This window comes from Myotis yumanensis, unplaced genomic scaffold (genome assembly GCF_028538775.1).
Source record: "Myotis yumanensis isolate MYYU_CA2020_CCGP unplaced genomic scaffold, mMyoYum1.0.hap1 SCAF_6, whole genome shotgun sequence".
NCBI lineage: Eukaryota > Metazoa > Chordata > Mammalia > Chiroptera > Vespertilionidae > Myotis > Myotis yumanensis.
Genome location: NW_027223757.1, coordinates 94,503,791 through 94,521,819, shown reverse-complemented (window position 1 = coordinate 94,521,819; position 18,029 = coordinate 94,503,791). Strand labels below are relative to the sequence as shown.

The 18,029-nt window shown below is 45.2% G+C and overlaps 1 protein-coding gene across 2 annotated transcripts; it reads left to right on the top strand.

The window, feature by feature from the left end:
• Positions 1 to 952: 952 nt before the first annotated feature.
• Positions 953 to 9,694, top strand: LOC139012648 (SLA class II histocompatibility antigen, DQ haplotype D alpha chain-like). Of its 2 annotated transcripts, XM_070418815.1 has the most exons (5): positions 953 to 1,079; positions 5,606 to 5,854; positions 6,289 to 6,570; positions 7,189 to 7,350; positions 9,089 to 9,694. In XM_070418815.1, the coding sequence occupies exons 1-4, from the start codon at positions 998 to 1,000 to the stop codon at positions 7,341 to 7,343; spliced, it is 768 nt and encodes a 255-aa protein (XP_070274916.1). In that variant the 5' UTR covers positions 953 to 997; the 3' UTR covers positions 7,344 to 7,350; positions 9,089 to 9,694. The 2 variants fall into 2 exon arrangements, with proteins under 2 accessions (XP_070274916.1, XP_070274917.1); XM_070418816.1 differs by lacking the exon at positions 9,089 to 9,694 and having other exon boundaries at positions 7,189 to 7,905.
• Positions 9,695 to 18,029: the final 8,335 nt, after the last annotated feature.

Here is an 18,029-nt window from a genome sequence, read left to right as displayed (position 1 = left end):
CCTCACTCTGCGCCTGGCACTCTTTAGCTGACAGATCCGGCTCAATCACATTATCCAGCATGACCTCTATCATTGTCAATGGTCTGTGCGCTTTAATCACATCTATAAAATATCAACGTTTGATTGACTATCTGGGGCCTATAACCTAGCTGACACATAAAACTGATCATTGACCTCAGGGTTTGGGCTTGTGAGTGATCTTGGGAAGGATTTGAGAAATATAGACTTTGTTCTTAATTGGATTCTGTTAGGAAGTGGGTGCTGGGGTGGGTAGTTCTATAATTGGGCATCTTAATACATTGTACCTGTATTAAGGTAAAGGAAGGTGATACTGAAGCTAGAGCTCTAATTGGTAGAGAAGCAGCAGTCAGCTCTGGCCGGGTAGCCTCCTCTGGATATGCCAAGGTTGTGGGTTCAGTCTCTGGTCACATACAAGAAGCAACCAATGAAAGCATAAACATGTGGAACAACAAATCAATGTTTCTCTTATTCTCTCTCTCTTTTTCTCTCTCTCTCTCTTTCTCAAATCAATCAATTAAAAAATAATAAAAAGGAGCAGCAGTCATTCACATTACCCTGGAGAGAGGTGTGCTTGGCCGTAACAGAATCCAACTACGAACAAAGTCTCTTGGCCGTTTTTGTGGCTCAGACAATGCTCATGTTCTGGTTATTTAGGTCTGTGAGAACCAGCAGGCACACACAGGAGAGGAGATTCTGATTTCTTACCTTCCCTCCTTTCATGGAGAATTCCCTCAGGTCCAGTTGGAGTGGAGGCTGCATCAGAACCTCAGAACCTGGGGATTTCCCAGTCCCTGCCAGGCCTCCTGGTACACACTCTTCAACTGGCAACAGAGGTGTCATCACAGGGGGCGGTTTCTGATTGGCTACAACCTGACCTGCAGGGTTTGGTTTGGGTGTTTTTAGATTTCTTCCTCAGCTTGGTCCTCATCATTGCTCTACAACTGAGAGCAGCAAATGCTGAAACCACCTTGAGAAGATGACCCGAAATAGAGTCCTGATTTGGGGGGCCCTCGCCCTAACCACCGTGCTGAGTCGCTGTGGAGGGGAAGACATTGTGGGTGAGTGCTCTGCTGAGCCATGTGGGGACTGGACTGGGAAACAGAGTTGGAGGATAAAATAGATAGAGATTTTCATAGAAACAGTAGCCATTCCTCAAAGGCATCCTCAACATTAAGCAGATCCAACAATTATGGTCCTTCCTCCTGTGGGAAACCAGAGTCCCCATCCAGTCTCTGCTACCTGAGCTGTTGCACACTGCACCACGGCCATCATCCTGGTTCTAATGTTGGATCCATGAATACAGCCCAGAGGCTCTACGGCATTCATGCGTGATTGCCTCAGAGATTAGGGGTGTTTTCACAAGTGGATGTTCTGTTACTAAAATTCATGAATTATTGCTTCCAAATTTTTCTGAACAACTTTTGGAGCTTTATGAATATTTCTCCTATAGTTTACCTTGCGGTAAAGAGTTTCATGAATTATGTGTACTATGTAGATATAAAGAAGGGTTCTTTGCTTTGTCTCAGATTCACATACACTTCCAAGCTGAGGACTGGCATGGGTGGGGAATGGGTAAGCAGCCCAGTGAGGGCCTTCAGACAAGTCATTTTATCACGTGGTTTTCATTTAATCTCAGTTACCGCTTATGCGTCACCTTACAAAAAAATCAAATAAAGTAGGTTTTAGGTGTGCTTCCCAAATAATGAAGATCATTAAATGTCAATGATATTTTAAAATTACTACTATTACAGGTATAGCTGTATAATTTTTCTTTAACAAAGTAGGGAATAGCTTTACTTTTATTTTAAAATTGAAAACTTTATGATGAAACTTGGTGAATTAAATTACATTAGTCTCAAACAGTCAGCCCAAAAGGCCTGTCCTTTACCACATCTAAGGAAGCTCTGCAAGGAAGATTGGGCATCCAATCATGGTTTGGTCCCCTGGGCTACTCCACCTCTGTTGCTCACCTTTCCACCCTCTCTTCATCATTCCTTTACTCTCCTTTCTTTCCAGGATCTATTCCTAGTTCTTCTTTCTGTCGTTTTATTGGCATGAAGAGTAGGTTCATAAAAGCAAAGTAGAAAAACCAAGCACTGTAGTCCAAAGGGAAATGAACTAAAGGTTACTCTGATCTTCAATGATGTTATTAACCTCTAGAGTCCCAGTGCACGAATTTGTGTAAAGGTGGGGTCCCTCAGCCTGGCCAGCGATAGGGCTGCTCAGGGCCATCTCACCCAGTCTCAATCAGGGCCAATCAGGGCTGGCCTGCCTGGGGAAGGGACCAAAAGAGATTGGCTATGGGAGCACACTAATCACCAGGGGGCAGCTCCTGCATTGGGAGTCTGCCTCCTGGTGGTCAATGCACATCATAGCAACCAGTTCACCAGTTGTAACAGTCTCTTAGGCTTTTAAATATATAGATGGCTGCTCCCAAGCTTTCTTGGTTTGGTCGGAAAGTCTTGTCTGCTTCTCCAGAGTACATCCACGTCCCCTTTTCTCAATGTCACTCCAGAGTACGCTGGTCTGTCTTGACGTACCCCCCCACAGTAGGCAAACGGCCAAAGGCTCACAATGCCTATAGGGCCCCATAAACATGTTTTACTTTCTTCTAAAATTAGAAGAAAAAATGAACTTTTAGAGTAGAAGGAACTAGTTTAATTTAGCCTGGATTATATTTGCCTTTGTACCAATATGGTCATAAAATTTTTTAATAAAAGTTTTTCATGAAAGTTTTTAATATTTTTATGGAAAAATAAAGGCCCACCTAACAACAGTGCTTAGAGCTCAGGAGTCATAATGAAGCCATCACCACTGAGTCTAACTTTCACAGGATGCTGCTACCTTCGTGTCTGTCAGTCTTCCCCAAATCTCTGTCGTCCTGGAGAATAGCACTGACATTTGCTACACAGTTTGAGCACCAGGAGCTCAGTGCTGGGGACTCAGATGAAGACATGTGCTGTCTGCCCCTGGAGGGAGCTCAGATTAGCAATAGGACAACACGGTGCCCAGAGCAAGGCAGCTGCTGCTCAGGACAATGGGCCCAGTGAGGCTGAAACTGAAAGTGAGTAGTTCCAGCTGGCGCAGTGAGGTCCCTCAGCAGCAGCGTGCAGCCAGGACACTTGCAGATGAAAAGGATAATCACATATGTTCATGTTGGAAATGGAATCAAGAGGATTCCTTACAAGGACAAGGAGGCTTTGATGGAGGGCCTTGGAAGTGGCCAGCCAAGGGGGTCATGCTGGGTGGGGATGAGGAATAAACTTGCAAAGAGGACATTTGCATGGAGGGACTGGAAATCATAATGTGGTCAAAATTATGCTTAATGAGAGGACTTAGCTAAGAAGTTGGTAACTAAGCAGAAATGTCAAGAATGAACTGGAGGTGTCCAGAAAATCCTGGAAGATAATTTGAGGGAGGAAAACAGACCCTTGTAAAGACCAAGGAGCATTAAAGGGTGACGTCTGGTTTGATGGGCAGGTGAGGTATTTGTGGAGGATTCAGCACTGTTCACCTATTGGCTCCTTACTCCCCTGACTCCCCTATTCATTAAACTCCCTGCTGACAGAGACCATGCATGGTCCGTGTGTTACTCCTCGCTCCTCACAATGTCTGAAACCTTGTTGGTACTCAGGAAATAGGAAGGGAGGGAAGAGGAAACGGTAAAAGGCTCAGACAAGTTGTCCAGTCAGGCCCACCTGGGAGTCAGCTGCGCTGGCTGTCTTCTTTGGCATCACAGACAAGTCCACTGTCCATTCGAGGGAAGGGCCGGAGTTTTCCCTGAGTCCCCAACAAGGTAAGTATTGAGTCAGAAAAAGGAGAGGCTTAGTAACGTCCTTCAAGAAAAGCAGAGGGTGGGAAATGGCAGGAATCCAAATCTAATGGAGTTTCCAGAGTCATTTCAGAGGAAACCAGGTGCTCTCCCCTAAGGACCACCCTGTTCCAGAAGCAGAGACCTTAGCCCTGGCTGGTTGCTAAGTGGTTAGAGCATCAGCCTGCACACGGAAAGGTCATAGGTTTGATTCCTGGTCAAGGGCAGGTACCTGGGTTGCAGGTTCATCTCCAGAGTCATGTGTGGGAAGCAACCAATCAATCTGAGAGGTTTCTCTCTCTTTGTCCCCCCTCATCTTCTCCCTCCCACTCTCAATAAATAAAAAATAAAAAATAAATATACTCAGGGCCCTAGCCAGTTTGGCTCAGTGGATAGAACATCAACCTGCAGAACAAAGGGCATGGACCTCAGTTGCAGGCTTCTCCCCAGCCCGGGCCCTGGTCAGAGCAAGTACAGGAGGCAACCAATCGATGTGTTCTCTCACATCAATATTTCTCTCTGTCTTCCCAACTCTCTTCCATTCTCTCTCTAAAAAAAAAAAAAAAAAAAAAAAATCAATGGAAAAATATCCTTGGGTGAGGGTTAAACTATATATATATATATATATATATATATATATATATATATATACACATATATCCTTAGGTGAGGATTAAACACAAACTCACACATAAACAGAGACCTTAGAAGCATGTTTACTTTTATGTGTTTTGTAATATTGTCACTGCCCTTATGATGCTCTTTCTTTTTTTAAATTATATTTTTATTGATTTCAGAGAGGAAGGGAACGGGAGAGAGAAATAGAAACAGCAATGATGAGAGGGAGTCATTGATCAGCTGCCTCCTGCAGTCCCCCTACTGGGGATCAAGCCCACAACCAGGGCATGTACCCTGACCAGAAATCGAACCATGACCTCCTGGTGCATAGGTTGATGCTCAACCACTGAGCCATGCTGGCAGGGCTCATGCTCTTTCTTATTCCCTAAAATAGAGGCAATTCTTTTCAAATAATATATGTGCTTTTCTTGGTTAAAAAGATAGAAGGAGGAAGGAATCCTTGTATAGCACATGTTCTGCTCTGAGCCAGTCCTGAGGAGAGAGGACCCACAATGAATGTGTTATTAACCGATGATGAAATTGAGAGAGAAAACTTATGAAGCAGAGAGAGGTAAACTGAATCTCTGGAAAGAAAGCTAAGGCCGCCAAACTGGTTTGTCTCAGTGGATAGAGCATTGGCCTGCGGACTGAAAGGTCCCAGGTAAGATTCCAGTCAAGGGCATGTACCTTGGTTGCGGGCACATCCTCAGAGGGGGATGTGCAGGAGGCAGCTGGTCTGTGTTTCTCTCTCATCGATGTTTCTAACTTTCTATCCCTCTCCCTCCCTCTCTTTCAAAAATCAATAAAATATATTTTTTTAAAAAAGAAAAGAAAGCTAAGGCCATGGTCGTTCATTCATTCCTAGTTCCGCCCATTTAAGTATTTATCTTAAGCCCAAGAGGTGCCAGGCGCTGAGCTAGGTGGGCAGAGAACAGCAGTAAACAGGCCTATGGAATTCTGTTCCTGAGACAGGAGCAACCATCAGAGAGGACACGCAGCTGGATTCTAACAGGACAGCCAGGGGAGGGAGCAGGTGCTGGGGACTGTCTGCAGGCTGTGCAGAAGGTGCAGCCCACAATGTTTCTTGTCACTTTGTTTCACGAGATCCTTTCTCTCCTGTGTTTTGCACCTCCCTGCTCCCACCTCGCTCATCAGCTGACCACGTTGGGGCCTATGGCATAAATGTCTACCAATCCTATGGTCCCTCGGGCCAGTACACCCATGAATTTGATGGAGACGAGGAGTTCTACGTGGACCTGGACAAGAAGGAGACTGTCTGCTGGCTGCTTGGGTTCAATGAATTTAAATATTTTGACATTCAGACTGCACTGATAAACATGGCTATATTCAAATACAACCTGGACCTCCTGATTAAACGCTCCAACTATACCGCTGCTCCCAATAGTATGTGTCCACCATCTTGTCTCTTTACTGAATCTACCCTTCACCAGGCCTCACTCCCTTCTTGCCTCAGATAGATTCCCTTCACTCTATAAAAAGCTCTCCTTTCCAAGGAGTCCCAGATCTTCTCATAGAATTTGCTGAACCCTCATCCTCTCCCTTCTTACAAATCACATATTTCCATGAAATACAGATTTTTGCAATCCTTGACTCCTTAAAGGACGGGTCCCATAGACGTCCTCCCCTAACAAGGGGCCTACAGAGAGAAGGGTGTGGGGATGACGGGCGGGCAGTGTACAGCGGCTCACAAGCAGAGGGAACAAGAGCATCTCCTCCCTCTGATGGGGAGACATTGGTGGGAGGCCCTTCCAGGATGCAGGGACCCTCAGGGCAGAGCTGCCCACGATTCTAAACCCAGTGCTGTTTCCTCACCATAGAGGTTCCTGAGGTGAATGTGTTTCCCAAGTCTCCCGTGGAGCTGGGCCAGCCCAACACCCTCATCTGTGCCGTGGACAACATCTTCCCTCCTGTGATCAACATCTCGTGGCTGAGCAACGGGCACTCAGTCACGCAGGGTGTTTCTGAAACCAGCTTCCTGTCCAAGAGTGATGATTCCTTCCTCAAGATCAGTTACCTCACCTTCCTCCCTTCTGCTGACGATGTCTATGACTGCAAGGTGGAGCACTGGGGGCTGGACCAGCCACTCCTGAAGCACTGGGGTGGGTATGAGCCCTGCCACGACCTGCACGGCAGTTCAGGATAACTTGCAGGAGGGCCAATGACACACAATGAATACACTGCATAAGAAACATGGATTTTGAAGGCACTGGGGGGCCAGGTGGGAACCTCTTTGCAAGAAGAGGAACCACAACTCTGGGTCTTGCCTGCTTTTTATTCAGCTTGATTACACATTTGCCTTTAGCAATGCGTGCAGGCAGAGCAAAGGTAAAGCCTGGTAAACAGTGTAAAGATGATCAGGTCAGGAAATCGCCCGGAGCCATCGCCATCACAGCAGGAGCAACCTATGCTGATTCAGTCCAGCTGAGATTGAAGTCCCTCTGCCTCCCAGTGTCTTTTTTGCACTTTCATGCTAATGCTGCTGTGCTTTGGCCTCCAGCAGAGCCCCATGCCTTTTGGTGCCTTCTTTCCTCTGTCAAGTCTGAACATCTGCCTATGATCCCCTAACTCATGGCCCTAAAACAAACACTTTAAGGGTTTCTAATGATAGACTGCACCCTCTCACTCAGCCCCATGCCCCACATCTTTACAGAACCAACCCCATATACCTGCACAGCAACTCTCTCTGTATTCTGATCTCCACAACCTCACACCCACAGAGCCTGAGATTCCAGTCCCCATGTCAGAGCTGATGGAGACAGTGGTCTGTGCCCTGGGGCTGGCCTTGGGCCTCGTGGGCATCATCACGGGCGCCATCTTCATTATTCAGGGCCTGCGCCCAGGTGGTATTTCAAGACAACAAGGGCCCTTATGAAGGGAAGGTAAGTATCTACACTAATAAAAGAGAAACATGGTAATTAGCGTACGACCGCTACCCTTCCCATTGGCTAAACAGCATATCCTTATGCAAATTAACTGTCAGCCAAGATGGTGGCCGGCAGCCAGGCAGCTGGAAGCGAACATGAGGCTTGCTTGCTCCAGTGACTGCAGACTCCAACGTTCCTTGCCTGCCTTGCCGGCCTCTGAGCTACAACTCTAAGAAACTATGTTGCAAATATAGATGCTAAATAAAACCCCAGAAAAAAGCTTTCAGCCAGCCAGGATCTCAGAGCTAGATTTATACATTGTTTCGATAATAGCAGCAGAAGCCTCAGAGCTAGAGCCAGAGCTAAAGCTGGCCCAGAATAAAAAAAAGAAAAAAAGAAAAAAAGGAGTGGTTGGGAGCTTCAGTCAATTGCCAGCCTGAAAGCAGCCCTCAGCTTCTCACCCAGACTGGCCAGGCACCCCAGTGGAGACCCCCACCCTGATCCAGGACACCCTTCAGGGCAAACCAGCCATCCCCCAGGCCTCTATCCTATATAGTAAAAGGGTAATATGCCTCCCAGCACCGGGATCAGTGGAGCCGCAAGGCCTCCTGGCACCAGATCAGCGTGACAGGGGCCAGCACCCAAACCCCTGATCGCCCTGCGGCTCTGTGTGTGACAGGGTCGGTGTCCCAACCCCCCCACATACACCAGGCCCTGCTCTGTGTGTGACAGGGTAGAGCCATAACCTCCCCATCGGCCCTGCCCTGAGTGTGACAGTGGCAGTGCCCCAACCCCCTGATTGGCCCTGCTCTGTGGGTGATAGAGGGTGGCGCCCCAACCCACCCCCTACACGGGCCCTGCTCTGTGTGTGATGGGGTATAGCCATAACTTCCCCATCGGCCCTGCCCTGAGTGTGACAGTGGCGGCGCCCCAACCCCCTGATCTGCCCTGCTGTGTGTGACAGAGGGCTGTGCCCTAGCTCCCCAATTGGCCCTACTCTGTGAGTGACAAGGGGAGCTCCTGAATCCCCTGATGGGCCCTGCTTTGTGCGTGACAGGGGGGAGCTCCCCAACCCCCTGATTGCCCTGCTCTGTGCGTGGCAGGGGGGAGCTCCTCAACCCTCTGATAGGCCCTGCTCTGTGCATGACAGGGGGGAGCTCCCAACCCCCCTGATGGGCCCTGCTCTGTGTGTGACAGGAGGCAGCACCCCAACCCCCTGGTTGGCCCTGCAGGGTACGGAGCCCCAACCCCCCTGATGGGCCCTGCTCTGTGCCTCACAGGGGGTGGCGCCGCAACATCCCCATCGACCCTGCCTTGAGTGTAATAGGGGGCTGTGCCCCAACCCCCCAATCAGCCCTACCCTGAGCGTGACTGAGGGTGGCATCACAACCTCCCAATCCGCGCATGACGGGACGGCGCCCCAACTCCACAATCAGCCCTGCTCTGAGCCCGACCAGGGGCTGCACCTAGGGATTGGGCCTGCCCTCTGCCACCCAGGAGCAGGCCTAAGCCAGCAGGTCGTTATCTCCTGAGGGGTCCCAGACTGCGAGAGGGCACAGGCCGGGCTGAGGGACCCCTTCTTTCCCCCCGACTGCACAAATTTTTGTGCACCGGGCCTCTAGTTCAGATATAAAAAGCAGAAGGAAGGAAAGTGGGAGGAGACTGAGGACACAAGTGTGGTTGAAGAACAGAATTGGGAAACAACATAATGGTAGCACAGGAGCCACTAGATCTCATGTCTGTGTTGTTGCAGGTGCATTGCCATCCAAAAGCAGAGAGTGGACATGCTGGATGGCAGGACTATTTCCTGGCCACGTTCTTCACGTTACTTCTCGCTTCCTACACTCATCCTCTCACTTCTTCTCTGTGACTACAGGTGCTGTAGCCCCCTCAGATCTCACATACCTCTCAGAATTCTCCCCCAAACTCTTGAATTTTTTCTCAGTTGTTACCTATTGTGGGGTTCCTGGGGTATCCACCCAGTTACCTAATCCCTCAGTGGCCCTGAACTAATATCTCTGTGGAAGGATAAACCCCCTTTATTAGTTTTTTACTGAAAATTTTCCTGTCGTTTATCTCAGGACTGACTACGACCATGGCCCTTGATGCTTCAGGCCCATTTAATCTCATTTCCCAGATCAGGTTTCATGCCCAGTAACACAGAAGAAAGCAAGTATAGTTGGATAATATTTTGATATCTTAGCTGAAGTTAATTTTTCTCTTTTCCTTGTGTTCCCACCTTTGGCCACTGCCCCACCCCACCCCCAATTCAGGCATCAATGAAGTCCTATATACCTTCTGTCCTTTGTGTAGATTTGTTACAGCAGAAATACAAAAACAAATAAATAAATCTGTATTCATTTTAATATAGCTGTTAAAAGTTATGACAGAGAAATAAGTTACTAGAAAGAAATTTTTAATCACAAAAATAGCAGTAGTCAATATTTGTTCCCCAAACTTTAAATTTGTGAAGAATAAATAATGCTAGTAAAAGCTTTCTTCTCCCTCCACACCCTTGAGGAGATAGCAATTCTCTAGGCAGGAGAAAAATGGAAGTTAGTTAGGAGGGCATTGGAATGACGCAATAATGAGGTATCTGAGGACCAAGTGCTTTGTCCTTACTTAGGGTTAGTAACAACTGGGAAAGGGTGGGAGTAGAAACCATGATCCCTAGGGAGTAGAAAACAGGGTCCCTAAGATACAGGTGTAGCTTGCCTCACCTCCTGGATGTGTCCTGCTAGCTAACCTGTGGAGTTTCCTGTGCCACCCTGGCATGTGAGGGATAGGGCTTAATATGGCTGCCTGGTGTGCCCAGGCAGGTAAGCCCAATCAGTCTCACTGAATGCCTGTGCACCTGGGAGCATCAGAACAGCACCTGGGTAAGGAGCTGGAGCCTGGGAGGAAGAAAGCACCCTGGTGCACAGGGATGAGATAATGCAGTGGTGGGTGCCGGCCTGCTCTGGATTCGCTGTCTCCCATTGGAAACCCTGGCAGGGAGATGGACCCACAGGGGGACGCTCTGGCCCTCCGGGGTGCACCCAACACTTCACTCCTGAGAGTATATGTGATCTGGCTTGGCGACATCCCGCCCTTTGCAACTGTGTTCCCCAAGTTGCTTCAGTCTTTCCGCCCCGCATGACAGCTCCACACATGGCACCCAGGATGGCGCAATGGAAAAGCCACGGGGGTGAGGCTGCCCCTGTCTGTGCCATCTGCCTCTGGGAGCTTAAAATGTAAGTGGGAGTCAAAGAATAACTGATGCAGCATAGTTCAGTACAAAGAAACCTAAATCCAAATCCAGGACTCAACATGTTACAGCTGGTATTTTAAACTTTATAGCACTGGGTAAAGCAGCTGACAAGTCTGTGCCTTTTTTCTCATTCATACGTGGGGGCAATAATACTTTCCTTACAGAGTTATTGACAGAATTTGAATAACTTGATATGTAGGCACTGCTTTGCATACAGTATACAAATACATAGGAAAATACTGCTAGTTATATCCATCATCAATAGCTCTATTTTTATAATTTATTTAATGTTTCAACTTCAGTTGGCATACAACATTATATTAGTTTCAATGTGCACAAATTCATGCACATTGAAAGGAAATTAATTAGAATAGTTTAATATTACTGTTTGCCCTTTCTCTATAATAGAAGTGTCAACCAAATTTACTATCGACAATGACAGATGGAAAAACATTTGTGCAGTTGGCACCAGTGAGAGCTTTATATATAGAGAGATAAACTTGCTTAATTAGACCTGCTTTCTGATTTAGCTAAACTTTTTCCAGCCCAGTGAAGCACCCTAACTTCTCTTTCAGGTAACTGTCAGCAACACAGCAATAAATTATTATTGTAGATCATGCAGGGAGAACAAAGGGTAAAATATTTAACTGCAGCAGTGTTTGACTATATTCTGCACAGTGAGAAAACCTGAAGTCATTTTCAAGTTCCACCATTTCTTACTTCTTTTCAGTAGGGTCAAGTTTCTAAGCTTTCTAAATCTCCATTTTCTGGCTAATGAAAAGAAAATAGGATTCCACTGAGTCTCCTATCTACCTACTCCAGGACTTCTGTGAGGATCAAATGAGATGAGACATGGGAAAATGCTTCACAGACATCAGCACCTTGCTATAAAGCAAGTCGTGTTCCTGGCCTGAAGAAACTCCAAAGAGGCTAGTTGCTAGGGAGAGGAAGCCAGGCATTGCTATGTGACATCATTACCTGGTGCCCACAGCAACTGTTTCTGGGCTGGGCTGGGCTGGGCTGTGGGCCACATTTTGCACCATGGGGTCCTGGCAGGGTCTGCTGCAATTTGGTGGGTGTCACTCCAGAGTGGTGGGGGGCCTGTGTCCCAGTTGGGGGAAGCCAAGTGTTGCTTTGTCACATTGAGCATCTGCCCCTGGTGGTCAGTGTGTGTCATAGCGACCAGTTAGACAGTCAGAGGGACACTTAGCATATTAGCCTTTTATATATATAGATTATAGACTATATATTCCCTATTATGTACTTTATATCCCATGACTGTTTTATAACTGGAAATGTGCACATCTTAATCCCATCCTCTTTTTCAACCATCTCCCCAAGCCCCTGCCCATCTAGCAACTGTCAAAATGTTCTTATCTGTGAATTTGTTTCCACGTTGTTTGTTCATTTACTTTGTTCATTATATTCCACAAATAAGTGGAATCACATGGTATTTGTCTTTCTCTGTCTGACTTATTTCATTGAGCATAATACTCTCTAGTCCATCCATGTTGTCACAAATGGCAAGATTTCATTCTTTTTATGGCTGGAATAATATTTCATTTTATATATATATTTACCACATCTTTATCTAATTTACTTTTAATAGATCAAACTACATAGAAAACACTTTTGTTTTTCTGAGCCCTTCAATAATTTAGGAGATTCAAATGTGGAACCATGGATGAATATCTTTTCATATGTTAATTAAATGATTTTTTTCCCTCTTGGGACAAGAGGCTGAGATTGGGTTAAGCTGAGAAAGTAGAAAGGGTAGAGCAATCAGTAACATTTCATTGTTGAAGGAGTTGCTAAAAATAACTGATATGGCAAGAAGTTGTAATGTTTGACCTTGGGTTTTACTCTAATGAAAAATATGTTCTTTTCTTATAACCCACAAATTTTTAGTTAAGTACTAGTATACTATACACAAGAAAGCTATATACAACAGATTTTTAAGTTTGTTTAAAAACTTAAAAAATTATGTTTACTTTGGAAAGGAAATACAGAAGATTCAAGGAGAAAAGCTACCTGTGAGATAGAAGTAAGAGAGTAATTAAAAATGCAGACTAGGAATTAGTACATGCAGGGACTCTGAACCAGAAATAATCCTGATAATGTAAGTAACAGCACACAGGAAATGTTTAGGGCAATGAAAATACTCTGTAGGCACTATACTGGTGGGTACATGCCATTATACATTTGTTCAAACATAAAGGGTGAACCCTAATATCAACTGTGAACTTTGAGTGTAATGATGTGTCAATGCAGGTTCATCAGTTGTGACAAATGCACCACCCTGGTAGGGGATGTAGATGATGGGGGAGGCTGTGCATGGGGGGAACAGAGAGTATATGGGAATCTCTGTATCTTCCACTCAGTTTCATTGTGAACCTAAAACTTCTCTAAAATAAAGTGTATTTTTAAAAGATCAGCAATTATGATCTCAAATGTATAAAATAAACATTTTAGTATATGAAATGTAAGTCAGCTAAAAACACACAAATATACTTGAGAAATTTTGTAATAGGATTTTGAATCAATTTCAATGATTCAAAAGATAAGGATCCAGGATTTTGGAGGTGGTGGTGTGTGTGTTACTGTGTGTTACTGTGATATAAGAATTATGTTGAATGGCATTATTACCAGTGTCCCAGAAACACACAAATGTGCCCTACTCAGACTCATTCCCCTTGAAGTACTGAGGAAAGCAAACTTAATGGTAGTTGCATTTCATTAAAGGGGTTCATTCATAAGTTTTTATATAAGTTTAAAATAGCATAATTTAAAATAATTCTTAAAAATAAGACCACACTTTTTAATCAGCTTAAAAATTAAGTGGGACCACCACATCACAATACTGTAAATGAAGCTGGAAATCAGTCTTTGTGACTTTAAATCATGTGATTCTTTTTTTTTTTTTTTTTTTTTTTTTTAATTAAATCTTTATTGTTCAGATTATTACATTTGTTCCTCTTTTTTCCCCCCATAACTCCCCTCCTTCCAGCTCCCACCCCACCCTCCACCCTCACTCCCCACCCACTGTGTTCATCCATAGGTGCATGATTTTTGTCCAGTCACTTCCCGCATCTCCCACACCCCTTTTTCCCCCAAGAATAGTCAGTCTATTCCCTTTCTATGTCCCTGATTCTATTATAATCACCAGTTCATTCTGTACATCAGGTTATTTATTCACTTGATTCTTAGATTCATTTGTTGATAGATGCATGTTTGTTGTTCATAATTTGTATCTTTACCTTTTTCTTCTTCTTCCTCTTCTTAAAGGATACCTTTCAGCATTTCATATAATACTGGTTTGGCGGTGATGAACTCCTTTAGCTTTTCCTTATCTGTGAAGCTCTTTATCTGACCTTCAATTCTGAATGATAGCTTTGCTGGATAAAGTAATCTTGGTTGTAGGTTCTTGGTATTCAGCACTTTGAATATTTCTTGCCATTCCCTTCTGGTGGTGCAAAGTTTCTGTTGAGAAATCAGCTGACAGTCGTATGGGTATTCCCTTGTAGGTAATTGAGCCTCTTTCTCTTGCTGCTTTTAAGATTTTCTCTTTGTCTTTTGCTCTTGGCATTTTAATGATGATGTGTCTTGGTGTGGTCCTCTTTGGATTCCTTTTGTTTGGGGTTCTCTGCGCTTCTTGGACCTGTAAGTCCATTTCTTTCACCAGGTGGGGGAAGTTTTCTGCCATTATTTCTTGAAATAGGTTTTCAATATCTTGCTGTCTCTCATCTTCTGGCACTCCAATGACTCTGATATTAGACCGCTTAAAGCTGTCCCAGAGGCTCCTTACACTATCTTCACACTTTTGGATTCTTTTTTCATTTTGCTTTTCCAATTGGGTGTTTTTTGTCGAATCTTTGGTTTGATTATTGTACTCCTCTGGTCTGCTATTGGGTATAATATTCTTTATTTCAGTCCGTGTATGCTTACTTTCTAATTTCTTTATCGTAGCATCGAGGGTCTCATTAGTTTTCGTGAGGCTCTGCACAAATTTATGGCAAGCCCTCAAAATTGCGATTCTTAGCTCCATATCCTCCATTTCTGTCATGTTTTTTTGTCTCCGCATCTTTTATGCTTTCTTGGTGCACCCCCTTGTGGTCTCTGTGCGCAGTCTTGTTCTAGTGAAGCCTTAATTGTTGTAGTTAACACTAGAGGGGTTTGACCACCAGGCCGGCTGGCTGTGGAAATCAGCTGTCTAAATCATGTGATTCTTGAATAATTATTTAAGTTACTGGAATTATGTCTGATTGTGTGTACAAAGTATGACTATTCATATTTAATATCATACTGTTTAAAATCTACATAATTGAAAAAATCACATAAAATATATCAGGTTAGTACTTACCACATGTAAATTATGAAATTTTGAAGGATTAATTTTTTTTATTTACAAATCAAGCACTTTACACAAAGTCTGACACATAGTAAGTGACAAAAGATGTTAACACTTGGTGCCCAACTCACAAATCCCATAACAAATGACACCACAGGGATGCAACCAACCGGATCCAGAATATGGAAAGTTCTAATAGACAAACAATTCCATTTCTTCAGCAAATATTTTGCAAGGGAAAATAGAGAAAAGATAAATTATACATTAAAAAAGAAAAAGAAACACATTAACCAAATGCTAGGCTTTGTTTTTATTCATATTCAAACAAAACAACCACTTAAAAATTGTTTTTATAACTATGTATGATGATGAATGTTAACTAGACTTACTTGGTGACCATTTCACAATATATACCAATATCAAATCATTATGTTATACACCTGCCAGGATGGCTATCATCAATAAATCAATAAGCAGGTGCTGGCAAGGATATGGAGAAAAGGGAACCCTAGTACACTGCTGGTGGGAATGCAGACTGGTGCAGCCACTGTAAAAAACAGTGTGGAGTTACCTCAAAAATTTAAAAATGCATTTTGCCTCAGGGATCCCACTTCTGAAAATATATATGAAGAATCCGGAAACAGCAATCCTAAAGAATATATGCAACTGATATTCATTAGCAGTGTTATTTACAATAGCTAAGATTTGGAAGCAGGCCAAGTGACCATCAGTAGATGAGTGGATAAAAAAGTTGTGGTACAGCCTGGCCAGTGTTTCTCAGTGGTTAGAGCATCAGCCAATGTACGAAGGGTCATGGGTTGGATTCCCAGTCAAGGGCATGTAGCTGGATTGTAGGTTCGATCCCCAGTCCTGAGTGGGGCACATGAGGGAGGCAACGGATGATGTACCTCTCTCATATAGAAGTTTATCTATCTATCTATCTATCTATCTATCTATCTATCTATCTATCTACCTATCTACCTACCTATCTCTCATGTATCTTCCACTCTTCTTCCACTCTCCCTCTCTAAAAATCAATATGAAAAATATCCTTGGGTGAGGATTAACAACAACAACAAAAAGCCATGGTACATTTACACAATGCAATACTACTCAGCTTTAAAAAAAAGGAACTTTTCGTGACCTGGGGAGTATTTTGCTAAGAGAAATAAGTCAGTTAGAGAAAGACAAATACCATATAATCTCACACATATATAGAACCTAATAAAAAAATAAACTGATGGATGAAATAGAAACAGAGCCATGGATACATGGAACAGACTGACAGCTATTAGATAGGAGGGGGAAGGTAGGAATGGATGAAAGAAAGGGAAGGGTTTAGTCAAAGAATATATATGCATAACCCATAGACACAGACATCTGTGGTGTTGGCCAGAGGGAAGAGAGTACAGGTACTGGGTGGAGGTGGGCAAGAGGAGGGGGGGGATGTGGAGTGGGATATCTGTAATAATCAAATCTAATAAAAGAGAAACATGCAAATTGACCATACCATTGCTATGCTCCAAGCCACGCCCACCAGCCAATCAGAGCGACTATATGCAAATTAACCCAATCAAGATGGCAGCCGGCAGCCACAGAGCTGGAGCAAGCAGGAGGCTTGGTTGTCCCCGCGATGGAGGAAGCCAAGCTTCCCGCCTGCCCTGGCCGGCTGTGGCCATCACTAAAGGCAACAAAGTTTCAATTATAGAAGATAAATAAATCCCAGATACCTGCTTCCAGCCAGCCTCCACTGGGACCTTGGGTGACTTGGGGCCGTGGCCAGCCTGCAAACAGCCATCAGCCCCTCACCCAGGCTGGCCAGGCACCCCAGCGGGTACCCCCACCCTGAAGGGGCAGTGGCCAGCCTGCAAACAGCCATCAGCCCCTCACCCAAGCTGGCCAGGCACCCCAGGGCCCACCCTGAAAGGGCTGTGGCCAGCCTTCAAACAGTCATCAGCCCCTCACCCAGGCTGGCCAGGCACCCCAGCGGGGACCCCCACCCTGCAGGGGCTGTGGCCAGCCTGCAAACAGCCATCAGCCCCTCACTTAGACTGGCCACACCCTTATGGGCTGAGGGTCCCCAGTGGGGGGCTTGGCAGCCTGCAAACAGCCATCAGCCCCTCACCCAGGCTGTCCAGGCACCCCAGCAGGACCCCCCACACACACCCTGAAGGGGGTGTGACCAGCCTGAAAATGGCCCACAGCCCCTCATCCAGGCTGTCCAGGCACCCCAGCGGGACTGCCACCCTGATCCAGGACACCCTTCAGGGAAAACCAGCCAGCCCCCACCCATGCACCAGTGTGGGGGTACCCGTGTACCAGTGTCCCAGAAACACACAAATCTGCCCTACTCAGATTTGTAATAATCAAATCTAATAAAAGAGAAACATGTAAATTGACCATACCATTGCTATGCTCCAAGCCATGCCCACCAGCCAAATCAGAGCAACTATATGCAAATTAACCCAATCAAGATGGCAGCCGACCTACTTGCAAGGAGAATAGGTCTCAACCTGCAGTTAAGTGGCATGAGCAACAAAGAACAACAAATATCACTAAGAGTAATGCCCATACATATAAAAATATGTAGTTGAACCATGTTCTTTCTGCTTATATAGCAAGTCTATTAAACAATCAGCATAATGTAAGCTTATGATAAACTCCATAATTTATGGCCTGCAGTATCTCTTCTTGGAGCCCAACCCTGAAGACCCACTGAACAAGGAAGCTGCTGAGGTCCTGCAGAACAACCGGTGACTGTTTGAGCAGAACGTGCAGCGTTCCATGCGAGGTGGCTACATCGGCTCCACCTACTTTGAGTGCTGCCTGAAATAGGGTCAGCGCACACCCACCCCTGCCAGGGCCACAGCCCCGGCGTCCCCTACAAATATTTATTGGGGTCCACAGGTGGAGGGATTGGGGCAGCAGGTGGGGTCATTCCATGCCCTAGCTTTGCCTCCCCTTCCTACCACTGGCTCCTAGTTATTTTTTTTTTTTAACCACCATGTGATTAAGGTCGGCACTGCCTCCTCCCGACCCACTCAGCGATGGGAAATGAATTGGCTTGTCTAGCCCCCCGCTGGGTGCTGCAGAGCC

Excerpts from the sequence above, each read along its gene's own strand:
- LOC139012648 (XM_070418815.1), top strand. The coding sequence starts at position 998 with ATGACCCGAAATAGAGTCCTGATTTGGGGGGCCCTCGCCCTAACCACC. Across the intron at positions 1,080-5,605 it reads TGGAGGGGAAGACATTGTGG|CTGACCACGTTGGGGCCTAT; the intron begins GTGAGTGCTCTG and ends CTCGCTCATCAG. Across the intron at positions 6,571-7,188 it reads GCCACTCCTGAAGCACTGGG|AGCCTGAGATTCCAGTCCCC; the intron begins GTGGGTATGAGC and ends TCACACCCACAG.